Consider the following 17,679-nt stretch of genomic DNA (forward strand, 5'->3'; position numbering starts at 1 on the left):
CATCCCGCGTGTATGCAAAGTGCCACTAAATAAGCAATTATTGTATTTCTAAATTTAGCTTTTGAACTCCCATTTCATTCATTTCACCGTTATTAGGATAACTGAGGACCTCACAATGAAAAAAAGTTTGAATGGAGAAGGCAGAGGATTTAATCTTCCTATAACATTAATAAATCTTCTAATAGTTTAATCTTACCTATTTGGAACTGTAATTGATATTGTAATCTTTGTTCAACAGGTGACCGACTCATCCTCTTCACTGATGTCGTAGCTGCGTTCACGCTTGGATGTTTTTTCCCTGCATTATTCTTCACTATTTCTGCATTTTCCTTTTGTGAACTCTTTTCATTGACTGGGTTACTGTTGTTACTCAATGAAGTGAAGTGATCACTGTCAATTTGGCAAGGCATTGTCTGCTTACTAGCAAAGTGCTTAACCTTTTTAGATGGTGAGCTGTTCAACCCATTCTGATTACTTGTCCTGTCTTTGTGCTTTCTCTTCCCTTTTAGTTCACATAAAGTAGGACCTGCAGAGTTTAAGTTTTGTGTTTCAAATGCAATAACAGCAGGGGCATTTATTTCACTGCGTGGATCACTATTTTCTTCAGTAAATCTCTGAAGCTTACTTGTATCTTTAGTATCAGATGAGCTATTTTTGGACTGCTGCCAAGGATCATAATTTCTAAAATGGCTCTGATCCAGAGAGTTGATCTTCCTCAGAAATACCCTGCACTCTTTAAAATTCCTCAATTTCCAGTTTGCATTTTTGAAAGTGTTTTTTTGTTGCCGCTCGACAAGAGAGTCTTCTTGTTCCAAATGCTTTGCTGTGCTTTCTAGTTTCTCTGTTTTACATTTGGAGTGATTTGTTGAATTTAAGTTCTGTATGGATGCACAGTCAGACAAACCAACATCTATGCTACGTTTATCGCGGTTTGCATTTTCCTTTCCACTGGGCAGTACCGCAGGCTCTCTTTCAGGTGGAAAGCAATTTATTTCAAGCTCAGTTTGTTGAATGTCTTTGCTTTCTGCTGTGATCACCAAGTCTTGTTTCAGATTTTGGTATTGTGGATTTTCATTTATACATTTCCAAACAGATTTCCATTGTTTGTACTGAACTCTGTGACTGAGAGACAAATTTCTGTGGCTTGAATGTTGTGGTCTACAGCAAATTCTTTTGTTATACCTTACCAAAAGCTTCCTTTTAGCATTAAAAACTTTAAACTTGGACATTCTGTTTGACAGATGCAAGTGCCTTCTTGGTCTCAAAGGAGATTCTAGTGCAAATTTTTTAAGGTGCTTTTTCAAATGTTCTGCCTGAGGGCTTGGGCAGGTATCAATTTGACTTCCTACTGCCAAAACTCCTTTAGCATTAAGAACTTCAATAGGATCACGTGCATTCTCTTTTCTTACAATGGATAAAGAATGAGTTTCTGTTGTTTGCATAAACCATGCACAAATTTTATCCATATTACAATTTCCCTGAAACAACATTTGGATAGGAGAAATTTTAACCTGCTTATCATCTGCAATCATCACAGATTTGGTTACTCTCTCCAACTGAACTGGGCATTTTCTTTTGTCAGAAGCAATCAATTCTGTAGCATCAACAGGAAGCCAGCCACTGTTTATCTGTTCAAATCGCATGTCAAGTTCCTCCTGCAAAGTTTGTTTAGAAGTGGAGGTGTGCCACCACTTGAGTGAAGTGCTTGATATAAAAATTGGATCTGCTGATATTTCCAAACCACAGTCAAATTCAGCTACTTCATTCTTGGTTTCCTCCTCATTACTCCCAGATTCAACATTTGAGGTGATGTTCTCAGATACCATTTTAATATCCAACTTTCTGTTTTTAGCAAGTTCATTCCCCGCTTTGTTTAAAAGCAGCTTCCGTGATTTACGTACCAAAGCACTACTTTGAGAGAATGAACAGGAGTTTGCAAAGGAATGAAAGTAGTACAGAGATGGCTTTCTAACCCTAACAGAATGCCTCAAGGGAACGGTAGATTTTACTTTCTTCTCACCAACACTTTCGTTTGAGCTGGTTTCACAATGATTTTGGATTCTTAAAGATTCCTTATATGAATCATTGTCTTTGATAGGTGCATTTGCAGACAATTTATTTGAAGGTGAAGACTCTTGGTCTAATGGAGGTAATATACTATTAATACAGACTTTTCTTTTCAGAGGTGATACTGCATCCACAGTTACAGATATACCTGAAATCTTCACTTTTGCAGGACGCCCAGGTTTTCGTTGTCCATCTTTTGAAGTTTTAACAGCAGTAGGCTTACTATTTGGACAAATAGTTTTGCCACTGGTATGAAGTGAAACAGTCTTAGCTTTAATGGGCCTCACCAGATCATATCCATTTTCACTTCGAATCAACAAAGGTGCAGAACTATCAGGCTTGCCGTCCAATTCCACTGCAACAGAGCCCTGCATAATTTCTTCTACTTGCTTCTCACAAGTTTGCTTTAAATCACTTTCATTAGTATTTGTTGGGTGATTACTTGCCACAATTTTATTCTCAGACACTAATCTTTTGAACCTTCTTGATCTTCCATAGACAACTGTAATTCTAATATTACGGCTGTCATCTGCGAAAGATGAATACGATGTATTGAGTTTTTCAATATCTGGCATTTCAGCTGTACACCCGGCAGGTTCTGATAACTCTACTTTAGGTTTAGGTGGTCTGCCCTTTGGCCTTTTAATCTGTTTTTCCACAGGTGGGCCTAGTTTTTTGGGACGACCAGGTTTTCGTTTTAGAATAGATTCGTCCATTTCCTTTGAAATCACTGTCTTTTCTACCGTTTGATCGGTAATTTCAATTTCAGCATCATTTTTTACATAATTGTTTGAGCAGAGAGGTCGATTACAACTGAATGTCTCCATTTCAAGATTGTAATTTGCTTCCTCACAGACTGTTGGAGGACTTTCTGAACAACTCTGCAAACATTCTGTTGGATTACTACTTTCAGCAGCAACTGAATTTTGGAAACTTTCCACTGCATTAGCACTTTCAGAAGCAGATGAATTGTCTTCCTCTGGTGTTTTGAGAATGTCTGCAGGATCCATCTTTGAAATACAAGTGCTGGTGTCAAGCTGAGAAGAGTTTACAGATGTCAGCGTATATTTAACTCCTTTCTCATTGCTTATTTTAGAGAGAAACATGAGCTTTATGGGGCTGCTGTAGTTAACTGAATAATTCTGACTCGTGCCCATTTTATTTGTGGAACCAGTATCCTCATGAACTGAGCATTCACATATTGCATGATGTAGACACCTCTGCTGCAATGGAGAATTCACGCTCAGACAGTCACTCCCCAACAATGAATTTGAGTCAAGTATGTTTGCGGCTTCACATTCAGGTGGACTAGAAAGTAAATTGTTTACTGCATTCTCCAAAGTTCCACATTTGTCAACAAATTTTGAGTTATCTTTAGTGCAAATATCAATACAAATATCAGGCTGTGCAGTGCCACTATGTTCCATGGAACAAAGAGTTTCCAATGGGCCAGCATTTAACACTATAGGTGCCTTTTGCTTTTTATTACTGCATTGATCCACAAGTTCATTTGGTTTTTGTGATGCATGAAGTATCACCTCTGATAAATTAGGTTCATTTCCATGTTCTTCATTGCCTATTGAACTATCAATATTATTTATGCCCTTTAGAAGCTCAGGCTGACTAGAAGTTGATACTTCTAAACTTTCAGTTACTTCATATACCATTACACTGTCCTTTTCATTACGGATCCCTTGCTTCTTAGGGCTGTCAGTATTAGACATTTTATAAGCACTACTCTCATAGTCCACATCAGATTTTTTGGCCTTAATAGGTCTTCGCTGTAGATGTTCTGAGAAACAGGCAGCATAGAACATTTTTCTAGGCTCAGTAATGTATATAGAAAACCTTTCTGGAGGCAGAATATTTCTTTTGGTCCTGCCAATGTTGGACCTACAATCTATTTTCTCAGAATTTTCTAAGGCCACAGGAGTTTCTTTACAACCAGGGTCAGCTGCTGACTTCTCAGTGTTATCTCTTGGAGTTTCCACACTCATTTCATCTACCTCAAGAATGTTTAACAGATTGGAGACTGCACTCTGTTTTGATAAATTTAAGCATTCTGTCACATCTTCTGTTTTACCTAGTACACATTCTCCAGATAAATTCCTACATTCAGCTTCATACTGGTCAGGCAAAGTACTAGGATGTGTACTTATGTTAGCGTTGTGCAAATCTTCACTGCTAAGTGAGTATTGGGTGTCTGGTGAATTTCCATCTCTAATGCCACTCTTTGACCTCTTTCCATATTTTTCAGATGTTGATTTCTTTCTTAAAAATAGCTGGTCAAGATTTGCAAGGTCTCGCTTTATTTGAACTGTTTGGCGTCGAGATAACGGAGAGTCTGGTGAATTATGCAAAGCAATCAACGTTTCTTGACGTTTCCGAAAACGGGTTTGAATTATTCGCTTTTCCCGATTTTTTTCATGCTGTTTAAGTAACTCCATTAAGCTATAATCACTGATCTTTGCTTTGTGCAACAACGTAGCTGCAATTTCTCTCAACTTAAAGCTACCATTATTTCCTTGGTAAGAATCACTGTTTGAGAGATTGGCCAAAATTTGACCATCAGTTGTTTCTATTGTTTTCAATTTTTCATTTATCCGTTCCATTACCTCCTGAAATGAAGCTGAATTTTCACCTTTTTCCAGATCATTCTCAGAATCTGGTGTTCTACTAATTTCACCATCACCCATCTCAAAATCATCCCCTCCTTGCTCGTTTTTTTCTGCAAACTTTGATTTGGTTTGAGTCTGGCTTGAGACTCCTGGGCCACAATCTTCTTCCTCTTCTGGTGAAAGAGAGGGAGGTTGTGTGACGATAAATTCAAAATTATTAGCATCCAAAGTTGAAGCGGTTTTGCTTATTCCATCAATTTCAAACCCATCAGTTCTTACTGGAGACAGAGGTGGAGGCGATGGGCTTCGCGGCCTACTATAATCTTTGACATTATTTGTGACGGCTGAAGATTCTGTTGTTTCTATGTTGCACGTTTCTTCAATTGGAAGTTCACTGCAAGCTTGAATGGCAGCTCCTTCAGCATAAGTGCATCCAGAAATATGTTTATAAGACCCATTGTAAATCTGGTAGATATTGCTTTTGTTACACTGTTTGCAAACTCCATTACTTATTATTGTGAAACATCCAAGAGTGCCTTTTTTGCATGATAAACATTGTAGGTCTTTCATGCAGCAAGGAACCCATGCAAAAGGAACTTGCTGCACAGTTTTCACAGTGCAACTTTCACACCAACTGAATCCGTTACAATTACATAGTCCTTCACTTACTTTATTTTCATTGAAATCAGATGAGGAATTTTGAAATTGTGAAGTTCTTTGATCTCTGTATTGCACATTCGAAGCATCTTTTGCTTGGATTAGACACGTAAGCATTGTAGTAAGAAGTTTCCGATGATTAGGGCATAATGTAGATAAAATTTCATTTAAAGCAGTTACTTTGTGGTTTATGTGACCAGTTTTCTCAGTAAAGTTGAACACCGTTCCTGCATCAGTTTCAGTCTTATAACTGTAAAAAAAATAAATAAAACATGACATTACAATATTTCTTCCAAAAAAGGCTACAATTATTGACTAAAATGTTCAAATACATCACTCAAAGCATTACACTGAAACCTCAAATGTTCAAAATCAGCTCCTTGAAGTAGAGATGCTCACTGTAAAGTGAGAGCTAGTTTTTGACACGATAGAATACTGTGCCAAAATCTTTATATCTACACGCATATCCTGCAAAAAAGACAGAAATATCATAAAAACTACAGTACATTAGTTATTTGTATAGCAAAGGAATACAATTGCCATTTACATGAAGTTTGTCATGCACAAATTTAATTAAATCAAACTGCAAAAGCTCAGAGGATATCAGTGTGTTCTAGCTGAGTTGCTCAAGATCCAGAAAAAGAGATCTTCAATTTATCATTACCATTTTGAGTAACCAAGCAACTTTACGCACATATTTAAATTCGGTTCGGGAAAGGGTTTGCATCCTAACATGATACTCGACATGCATTAAGCACGACTGCATCAGATAATTCTAAACAGAAACAACATTATATTAATTTCCAATTTGCATGTTGGTACAGTCACAATCCTGCACAAGTTGTCAACCAAGGTATTCTACAGCATGGTAAAGATTAAAAAAAGGAAACTCTTAAAAATACCTAAGAAATACCATCACAAATGGAACCCATTCAAATTTCATTCAAGAAACCATAATATTTCTTAACACAAAACTCAACTATAAATAACAGCTCAGCTTTGGAAAATCTCTTTAAATAGATATTCAAAAGCAGTGAGTAAATAGAGGTAACTGGCATTTATAGTGTGAAAATCTGCTTGCACTGTTAATTGGTTAGAATTGACATAACATTTTGTTACTAGTCTCAGGTAAAGTTATGTTCCAGAGCAGCCAAGTGTTTACACATGAACTGATAAGTTATATCCCAACAATGCACTTTTATTTCAAACTCAAGAACAGTTTGTTTTCTTACCCTGTGACTTTTCGATTTTCAACACCGTTTCTCAATGAATTTACTTTGCTAATTTAAGTCCAAATTATGAGCAGTACTGAACAATAAAATCCCATTCAATAGAAACAATATTTAAAAATAGCTAAACTTCTTTCAATTAGCAGCCTTGCAGTTTAAAGAGTGGGGATCAACAGAAGGACATCTGTCTTGAGCCATTAAGCATTTTAAAACCAGGAGCTGTGTTTCATTACCAAACAGCACGATTTAATCCCAATCAGGTATTTGTAATTATTTACGCAAAAATATTAACCGTACATCATTATCCATAGATATGGTATTCTCGTATGCATTTCTTTGCTCAATTTACTTGCATGCAAATGGAGAAACATTTGCAGCGTATTTTGAGTTAAACAAAACCCATCAGTGATAGTTCACTGGAAATGAAAAGAAAAAGTGTGAAAAATTATTACTGCAATTAACTAATCTATACTTCCAAGAATCTGGCCAAAAATGTAGACCAATTAATTTAGTAGCATTATGGTGAGGCCTGTTACCAAGCTGTACTTCAAATTACTGTAAATAAGAAAATGAAATCAAAAACTTCCTTAGCATTTGCTACGCTGCATCAATGGAAAGAACAAGCAATCATAAATACACTATAACCTCCCCAGTCCGGAGATCCATTATTTGGAAACACCAATTGTCAAGAAATTTATTGAACACGCCCGAGCAATCACTACGTCATTTCAGTACGGCACAATAATGGAAAAATAGAAGATGAGGAGTCAGATATCTCTGTCCCCGTATCATCAGAAATTTCCAAGATATGCAACAGGGTCCCTTGGAAGTCTCAATGCTCTGAAACCATGGGAATTGCCCGCAAAGTTTAAACTTTAGGTGGGAAATTCCCCTGCTCCCTCAAAAAGTCTTCAACTCTGGGCTAGATTTAGAGAGGTTTTGGACGGTTCCCAATTACTTGCCTTAATAGTTACCCAGGAAATGTTATGAGGGTCCTAGTCTGGACTCTCGAGGGTAACTGATCCCACCGTGACCCACCACTTCAACACCCTCAACTTCCCAAACCGACTCGAGTACCTTCCACCATCCATTTTCCTCCTCCTGAGCCGACTAGCCCCACTCCCTCGAGTCCCCACAGAGCCCCCGACACCCCAAATCACTCCCCCATATGACTCCTCTTCTAGCCCCTGCCATCTGACCTTTTGTGACTCCTCTCCCTGAAGGCATCAGCATCTTACCCAGGTGCTGCCCTTACCCCTTCAAGTCACCCACTCTCCATGCCCTTGCCCCCTTAACCCACCCATCTTACACACTGAACCCACCCACCTTACATGCCATTACCCTACCTAACCTTGCCCCACCCACCCTACATGCCCTTGCCCCATCAATCTCCTCTACACACTTAGCTTACCACCCACCCTACACACTCTTACCCCCTTAACTCATCCATCTACCCTACACACCCTTACCCCCCTTAACTCATCCATCCGTCCTACAAGCCCTTGCCCCATTAGCTCACCCATCCTTCAACACTCATTCGTTAACATAGAAAACCTGTTTAAATGTTCCAAAGTTCCAAAGCTATTTGGTGCATTAGAGTTACCATAGTATAGCAGCTAGTGCTGTAAAAGGGGTCATGGTTTCCAGTGCTGATTCAGTTCAGTAAGAAGTCTCACAACACCAGGTTAAAGTCCAACAGGTTTATTTGGTAGCACAAGCCACTAGCTTTCGGAGCGCTGCCCCTTCATCAGGTGAGTGGGATTTCAGTTCACAAACAGGGCATTGAAACTTGAAACACTCAGATTTTGCCTCGAAATAAATTTATTTGATGAGTAACTTATATACATTAAGTTGCATTGCTAATTTCTTTAGTTCATGTTAGAGGTACAAATGTAGCAGCTCTAAGAGTTCAGTCAGATGGACATGAAAATGAAAGTTTAGGAGTGGCTGGGTTCAGAACTGACCGACTGTTAAAATAAACAAAACGTGACTTCACAGGAAAGCAGATGACTCGTTGTTGAGATTTTTTCTCTTTAAACGAGGACATTCACTCAGATTAATAACTTAAGTGAAGCAGTCTGGGAAGAGTACCATTGCAGTCAGTTTTTGTTGAAAAAAACAAAGTGACATTACAGGAAAACCCGTGAGAAATCTGAATGCTAGCTTGGAGTTTGGAGCTCCTGAGGTGATGTCAGGTGATGTCAGGATTCAAAAGTGACGTAGGGCAGGTGGAAGCTGCTGATTGGGTCGGGGAAGTATTTTCTACTTTTATCACTTATATAGTTTGCAAGGTCTTTATTTTGTGGTCTATAGTTTGTATGGGTATATTCTGTAGTGACCAGGACCAGGGAAAATGGGCTCTAGAATAATTGATATTATTTGATTTAAAGCATCTTCTAAAAGTTTAAATTTAAAGAGATAAGTCATGCTAGGAGAACCCAAAGCCATGGTATGCTCCTCCTGTTCTATGTGGGAAGCCAGGAACATTGCCAGTGTCCAGGCCCAGCATGTATGCAGCATGGGTCTCCAATTGCAGCTCCTGGAAGCCCAGGGTTCAGAGCTGAAGCGGTGCCTTTTAAATACTGGAGAGCTCCGCAAGTGGGGAGTTTTGTGGATAGCACATCTAGAAAAGTGGTCATAAAGCAGGCTAAGACTCCACTGACAGGAATGGAATGGGTGACCAGGTAGAATAAGACGACCAAGCAAGCAGTGCAGGAATCTCCTGTAGCCATTCCTCTGCAAAACAGATATACTGTTTTAGATAATGTTGGGGGGAAGGGGGGTGGGGGGCAGGAATGGCCACTTGGGGGAAAGCAGCAACAACCAAATTCATTGCACCATGATTGGCTTTGCTACACAGGGAATTTGTAAAAATTGTGGGAGTACAATAGTTATAAGGGATTCAATTGTAAGGGGAATAGAAAGGCATTTCTGTAGCCCCAAATGCGACTCCAAGATGGGATGCTGCCTCCCTGGTGCTAGGGTCAAGGATGTTTCAGAGCAGGGAGAGGAAGGGTGAACAGCCAGTGGTTGTGGTACACACTGGTATAAACAACATATGGAGTCACAAAGCAAGTTAAAAAGTAGGACCTCAAAGGCAGTGATCTCAGGATTACTACCAGTGCACATGTTAGTCAGAGCAGGAATAGCAGGATACACCAGATAAATACATGGCTGAAGAGATGGTGTGAGGGGGAGGGTTTTAGGTTCCTGGGACATTGGGACCGATTCTGGGGGAGGTGGGACCAGTACAAAACTAGTCGGGTTGTACCTAGGAGGGATCAGGATTGATGCCCTTGGGTGAGTGTTTGCTACAGTGGTTCTGGAGGGCTTAAACTCAAATGGCAGGGGAATGGGAATCTATGGAATGAGTCAGAAGAGGGGGAAACAGAATAAGAACAAAAGAGAGAAAGGGGAATAAGAAAAGTGAAATCAAGGGCCAGAATCCAACAGGACCACATTGAAAAATAATGGGAGTGGGACAAGGAATGTTGGGGGACGCAGGGTTTAGTGAGAGGGGAGAACTAAAGGAGATCGGTATTAGCAGGGGAATGGTGCTAAGGAAATTGATGGCCGATAAATCCTCAGGGTCTGAAAATTAATATCCCAAAGTACTTAAGGAAGTGGTCCTGGAAATAGAGGATGCATTGGTGCTCACCTCCTAAGGTCCTATAGACTCTGGAACATTTCCTAAGGATGAGGGTAGCTAATTACCTCCCTTTGGAGGTAGAAAGAAAATAGGGAATTTGTAGTCTAGTCAGACTGACATTGGTAGTGGAGAAAATGCTATAGTCCATTATATAAATAAAAATTAATAGCAGAGCACTTTGAAAACAGTGGCAGTAAAACAGTGGCAAGAATGGAAAGAGTCAGCATGAATTTATGAAAGGAATATCATGCTCGGACCCCAGCTATTCACTTTATATTTTTTTTTAATATATATATTGACTTAGATGGGGGAACTAAATGTAATATCTCCATTTGCAGATGACAGAAAGCTGGATGGGTGGGTGAGCTGTGAGGGGGTGCAGAAATGCTTTAGTGTGCTTTGGACAAGTTGAGTGGGCAAATGCAGTATAATTTGGATAAATGCAAGGTTATCCATTTTGGTAGCAAAAACAGGAAGGCAGATTACCTGACTGGCTATAGATTGAGAGAGGGGAATGTACAAATACCGGTCACTGTAAGCATGCATCCGTTCGGACTATATTCGTTAGAGTTTAGAAGAATGAGGGGGGAATTCATAGAAACCTATTAAATTCTAACAGAACTAGACAGGGTGGACATAGGAAACATGTTCCTGATGGCAGGGGAGTCCAGAACCAGGGGTGACAGTCTGAGGTTATAGAATAAACAATTTAGGACTGAGATGAGGAGAGATTTCTTCATTCAGAGTGTTGGGCCTATGGAATTCTCTACCTCAGAAAGCAGTTGAGGCCAAAGCATTGCATATTTTAAAGAAGGAGTTAGATATAGCTCTAAGGGCTAAAAGAACATGGGGGGAAAGCAGTAACAGGTTACTGAATTGGATGATCAGCCATGATCATAATGAATGGATGAAGCAAGGTCGGAGAGCTGAATGGCCTACTCCTATTTTCTATGTTCCTTAATTTAAAAATTCAATCAGGGTAAGTAAGCACCGAGTTGTTTGAGGCTGTAGTTAAAATTAATAGTTCAAAACAAGAAAGAATTAGATTGTTAAAGAGGGAATGGAGGGTGTTCTTTTTAGATCATAGATAGACATCAGAGATCTGTTGATTGCAATTCTTTGTGGAACCATGGGGGAATTTCAAGACACTTTGTGGGACTGCATGTGTAGCAAAGTGTCTCCAGATGCATTAGCTATAGTTCAGGATGAAGGGTGATATATACTTGGAGACACAGGGCAAGGCTTGAATAACTAAAAATCACTTTGCACTAGTGTTTAGTAAGGAAGAGGAAGCTGACAAAATATTTGCAAAAGTGAAGACACGAGAGGTGATGGATGGATGAAATACGAGGGAGAAAATACTTGAAAAGCTGGCTTTGCTTAGAGTGGATAAGGTGCTTGGTCTGAATAACTTGCATCCCAGGATCCATAGAATCCCTACAGTGCAGGAGGCCGCCATTGGGCACATCGAGTCTAGACCCACTCCCCACCCTATTCCTGCGAATTGACCATGGCCAATCCACCTAATCTACACATAGAAACATAGACGATAGGTACAGGAGTTGCCATTTGGCCCTTCGAGCCTGTACCATCATTCAAAATGGCCATGGCTGATCACGCACTCAGTATCCCACTCCCGCTTTCTCTCTATACTCCTTGATCCCTTTAGCCACAAGGGCCACGTCCAACTCCCTCTTGAATATATCCAACGAACTGGCCCCATTTTTGGAATCTAAAGGAAATGGTGATGGATATAGTGGAAGGACTTGCCATAATCTTCTGATCTTCCCTAAATATGGAGGAAGTCCCAGAAGATTGTAGAGTGCCAGACGTAGCGCCCTTATTCAAAGTGTGCAAGGAAAGTCCGAGCAAATACAGGCCAGTTAAACATCAACAGTGGCTAGGGTTTAGAAACTATGATTGGCGGTGGGGGAAATCAATAGGCACTTGAGGAGTCTGGTTAATTAAGCAGACGGCAGGAATTCGTAAAATTGTGTTTGATCAATCTAATTGAATTTCGCTATGAAGTAGCAAAGAAGGTTGATGAAGGGAATGCAATAGATGGTGTATATGTGGATTTTAAACAAGAATTTGACAAAGTATCACATTAAAAGCTGGTTAACAAATTTGTGGCTCATGGAATAATAGAGTCACTGTCAACTTCATAGAATCCCTACAGTGCAGAGGCGGCTATTCAGCCCTTCAAGTCTGCACCGACTCTCTGAAAGAGCATCTCACTCAGGCCCAACCCCTACCCTATCCCTATAACCCTGCGCTTTTACCATGGTTAATTCACCTAACCTACACATCTATGGACTTGGATTTAAAAAACTGGCTACCCACAATAGTGAGTTGCAGTAAATGGTTATTTTTTAGACTGGAGGATGGTAGACAGTGGCATTCTCCAAGGGTCAAAATTTGCCGATGATCCCAAACTTGGAAGGGTGATGCTAACTGACTGCAACATAACATATTTAGCAGCATGGGAAGACAAGTGACAGATGAAATTTAATATAGAGGTGTGAAATGATGGATTTTGGTAGAAGGGATAGGGAAAGGCCATATAGACTTAATGGCAGAGTTCTAAAGGGTGCACAGGACAGAGGAATCACAGAATTCTTACAGTGCAGGAGACCATTTGACCCATCGTGCTTGCACCAGGTCTCCAAATTAGCAAATCCCTTAGTGCCATTCCCCATCTTCTCCCTGTAACCCTGCACATTCTTCCTTTTCAAGTAAGTCTAATTCCATTTTTAATGCCTTGAATGAACCTGCTGCCACCACACTCTTGGGCAGTACATTCTACTGTATCTTGACCCTTCATCATATCTCCTCTCAATCACCTCTTCTCCAAGGATAACAGCCCCAGTTTTTCCAATCTATTCACAGATCTAGAGTCCTTCATCCCTGGAAGCATTCTCCTAAATCTTTTCTGTTCCTTCACTAAGGCCCTCACATCCATCCTGAAGTGTGGTCCCCAGAAGACATTACACTCAGGGTGAAGCTGAACCAGTGCTTTAGGAAGGTTCATTATAAACTTCCTTACTTTTGTACTCTTTGCTTCTATTTGTAAAGCCCAGGATCTCGTGTGCCTGTTACTTTTGCAACCTGCCCTGCCACCTTCAATGATTTGTGCACATTTACCCCTGGGTGTCTGTTTTTGCAGCCTCTTTAGAGTTATACTCATTATTTTTTATCGTCTCTCCATGTTCTTCCCACCAAAATGAATCACTTCATATTTCTCTACATGAAATTTCATCTGCCACATGTCTGCTCATTCCACCAGGCTATGTCTTTGCCAAGTCCAGTATTTGTATGTCATAATATGTACTTGCAGTTAATATTTAAAAATTGGATATAAACCAGCTGTTAAGACTTGAAGGTCCATGTGCATAGATCTTTGAAGGCAGCAGACATACTGCAATAGTGGTTAGCAAAGTATATCAGATCTTGGCCTTTACAAATAGAGGTACAAGTATAAAAGTAGGGAAGTTATGTTGAAACTTAATAAAGTTCTGGTCAGGCTACAACTAAAGCATATTGCACTCAGCTCCGATACCACACTTCAGGAAGGATGCGAGTGTCTGCGAGAGGGTGCAAGGATCTTTGAGGGGTGCAGAGAATTATCAAAATGGTTATGAGGATGGGGGACTTTAGCTACAAGTTTAGGTTGGAGAAGTTGGGAATAATCAAGAAGAGTTTGATATAATTGTACAAGATTATGTGGGCAAAGGAAAACTGTTCCTATTACTTCATAGTACAAGAACTATGGACACAGATTTAAGGTTTTCAGCAAGACATGCAGGAGGAAAGTGAGAAAAAGTGGAACTCTCTGCCTCGGAGAGTGGTGAAAGCAAAAACGATGAATGGTTTCAAAAAGAAATTGGATGAATACTTGAAGGAAATAAACGTGCAAGGCCATGGTTATAGAATAGGGGAAAATCAGAATGACTGGATTGTTCCATGGAGAGCCAGCATAAACCCGATGGACTAAATGGCCTCCTTGTGTGCTGAAAATGACTCTAGGCTATGAGCTATCACTTTAAAATTAAATAAACTAACAGCAGCGGTATTTTCAATAAGGGTGGCATAACATATTGCAATGGTACTTTCCCAGCCACAAGTACACCATTCTTGCTCCAGAGGCAACTTACGAAGATGTAGTAAAATCATATGAATCATTTTACTTGATCCAAAAAGCAAGGAGAATTTACGTTATTATACCCGCCCCCTAAACAAAACACATAACTAACACCTCCACAATTCACCAAATTTCATTAATTGCTGTTAGCAGCATTATCAAAATGTATTAGTTGTCATACAGGTGAAATCATTCCACGGAGGAGTGGAAAACTAAATCCACCAGTCTTAAAATTTACAGATTAACGTTAAATCAGTATATTGATAGAAAACTTTGAATTGTAACAAACCTAGATTAAATGTAATTTTATTATATATTCTGCTAATATCACTATCATTCTAAATACTTGCTACTGAAGTATCCTTCTCATTAAAATTATTTTAATCTTTCGCAATTGAAATATAATTCTGTACAATGAAACACAAATTGAAGTAACATGCATTTCATAGAATCACAGAATCCCTAAAGTGCAGGAGGCCACCATTTGGCCCATCCAGTCTGCACCAATTCTCCCCCAGAGAATTCCACCCAGGCCCTATTCCCGCAAATCCTCATATTTATCATAGAAACCCTACAGTGCAGAAGGAGGCCATTCGGCCCATCGAGTCTGCACCGACCACAATCCCACCCAGGCCCTACCCCCACATATTCATCCGCTAATCCCTCTAACCTACGCATCCCAGGACTCTAAGGGGCAATTTTTAACCTGGCCAATCAACCTAACCCGCACATCTTTGGCCTGTGGGAGGAAACTGGAGCATCCAGAGAAAACCAAATTTTTAAACTAATTTCTCCCTTCACAAATGCCGCAGAGTACAACACATTGCTTTCATTGATTGATTTTTTTTTAAAATACTGATTTGCTACCATTGCTCCTCTATGAATGTCACCCTTTGAAGTTATGGTCCTCTTCTGGTGACTATGACCTTGAGCTACCTCCTGGGACAAAATGTTATCCATCAAGTCATTAAATCCAGAAATGCACTTATCTTGTGCCCATTTTGCTGATATCAAGTTACACAAGTTTTCTCATTAGAATACGCTGGAACTTAAAATGGGTGTAAAAAAGTGTAAGCAATTGAGGCCCAAGGACATGACACTTCAATAATTTATTCTTTAAGTCTTCTAATTTTATTTTCAATTCACAGAACTATCATTCTTGCACATCAGACATGGCATGTTTAAGAACCTGTAAATCAGGGGAACTTTCCAATTTTTAATATGACATGCTGTAAAAAGATAAAGGTCTTGATTGATTAGTCATTTCTTTAAAAACTGCCCAATAAATAGCACAAAAGTTAAGAAAATGGCCTGGTTCCCTGCTGCACCTAAAATTCTGGGTACAAAGTTGAGACACCCTGACCAAATGCCATTGGAAGATGAACATATTTAGGAGTTGAGTGAAGTTATTTTTGTGGACAGATTCATTTGGGTGGAGGATCTAATGAACAGATACAAAACATTGAGAATTAGATGTGTTGCAGTTACACACACAATGCATCTAAATCCAGAATGCTGCCTTCTTTATGATCAGAGTTTGATGGTGTGCAGGTCATTTGTACATAGATTACAGATATATCTGGGCAAAAATGAGAAGGAAATTCCAGGTCAATGCATTTACAGAGAACTGTTTTTCAGTCCTTTCAGCATCAACTTCCCAACAATACTTATTCTAACTTTCACCCATCCACTCTGGATCCACGTACAGTGACAGATACCTCAGTGATAATCAAACAAACTGCTTCATATAATCCATCACCTGCCATCACAGGCATGTTCCAGCATGTTGCTCAAACAGCATCAGCTTAGTTATGAGCCTCATTATCCGTCCTCCAATAACAAAAGAAAACTTTTCCCTCTTTTCAGGTATCAAGGACCACGTCCTCAAGCAATTCTAATGCAGTGATTTCTCTTTTCTAGCCTCACCCTGTCCAGGAATGTGGGTGCCACTAAACCAATTTTCCTCAGCAAGGGCCTTAGGTGTTTCTTCTAAGTCTACATCAACAAATTCCAAGCTGAAAATGAAGAACTTACTTCTACAACCATTGGCCAACAGTTTTCATGTTTGATCAGGCTTCTTGTATTGCACTGAAAGCCTTTCTCACATATTGCCTCCACTGGCCCTCTCCCCTGAACTTCTGCTTTCTCAACCTTTCCACATGAGAACTGTCAATGTAATACTAGTCATTTTGACCTTTCCACTTTCCTAATCCGCTTTGTGTAATCTGTCTTGTCTCTGGATTTGTAGTTTTCTGGTCTCTCAATCCCAATTTGTTGCTGACAAAGGTCAGTTTGTGAATAAAGGACTCTCACCAACTGTATAATAACTTCAAATTATGCCCTTAGGATCATAAATAATGTGATAACCTCATTGAAGGCACCCCTACATTTTACATTCTGATGGAGGGAGACAGCACTAGTATTTTAAATTTAAACAGGGGAATTATGAAGGCATGGAAGCAGAGCTAGCTAAAGTGAACTGGCAATTATGCTTAAGGGATAGATCGACAGATTCAGTGGCAGAAGTTTAAAGGGATATTTTCCAACGAGAAAAAAATTCCAAGGGGAAGGTCCATCATCTGTGGCTAACTAAAAGAGTTAAAGACAGTGCTAAACTAAAGAAAAAGCATATATTTGCACAAAGACGAGTAGCAGAAGATTGGAGAGAATATAAAGATCAAAGAATGACAAAGATTGATAAGGAGGGAAAAAACAGAGTACGAGAGAAAGCTAGCCAGTAACAGAGATAGACAGTAAGAGTTTCTAAAATAGTTAAATTAGGAGGGTTAACAAAATGAGCATCGTTCCTATAAAAATTGCACCTAGGAAATTGATAATAGAAGTAGCTATGGTGGATGAATCAAGCGGGTATTTTGCGGTCACAAGTAACATCGCAAACATAGCTGTAAATCGGGAAATGGAAGGGAGGAACTCTGGAAAATAGTAGGGAAATGGTATTGAGCAAATTGTTGGATCTGCAGGCTGGCAAATCCCCTGGGCTGGTTGGAATTCACCCTATGGTCTTGAAAGAAGTGGCTGATGAGATAGTTGATGCATTGGTTTTAATTTTCCAAAATTCCTTAGATTTGGCGATGGTTCCATTAGATTGGAAGATAGCAAATGTAATTCCTTTATTTAAAAAGGGAAGGAGACAGAAAGCAGGAAACTATAGGCCAGTTAGCCTAACATTTGTCATAGGGAAAATGTTAGAAGCCATTATTAAAGATGTTATAACAGGGCACTTGGAAAAATTCAAGGCAATCAGGCAGAGTCAACATGGTTTTGAGAGTGTCACACAACCTCAACCTTTTACAATTT

The 17,679-nt window shown here is 39.6% G+C and overlaps 1 protein-coding gene across 8 annotated transcripts in view; it reads right to left on the reverse strand.

Annotated features, from left to right (window-relative positions):
* lcorl (ligand dependent nuclear receptor corepressor-like) overlaps positions 1–17,679 on the reverse strand; it is a 130,830-nt gene that overhangs the window by 15,514 nt on the left and 97,637 nt on the right. For 6 of the 8 annotated variants that reach the window (XM_078215338.1, XM_078215330.1, XM_078215351.1 and 3 more), the window contains one exon: positions 197–5,592. In XM_078215338.1, the coding sequence (XP_078071464.1) occupies positions 197–5,592 (5,396 nt within the window). Of the gene's footprint in view, positions 1–196; positions 5,593–5,699; positions 5,811–17,679 lie in introns of those variants that run through there. The other 2 variants (XM_078215394.1, XM_078215402.1) reach the window with 2 other exon arrangements.

The sequence above is a fragment of the Mustelus asterias genome, chromosome 1 (genome assembly GCF_964213995.1).
Source record: "Mustelus asterias chromosome 1, sMusAst1.hap1.1, whole genome shotgun sequence".
Classification (NCBI taxonomy): Eukaryota; Metazoa; Chordata; class Chondrichthyes; order Carcharhiniformes; family Triakidae; genus Mustelus; species Mustelus asterias.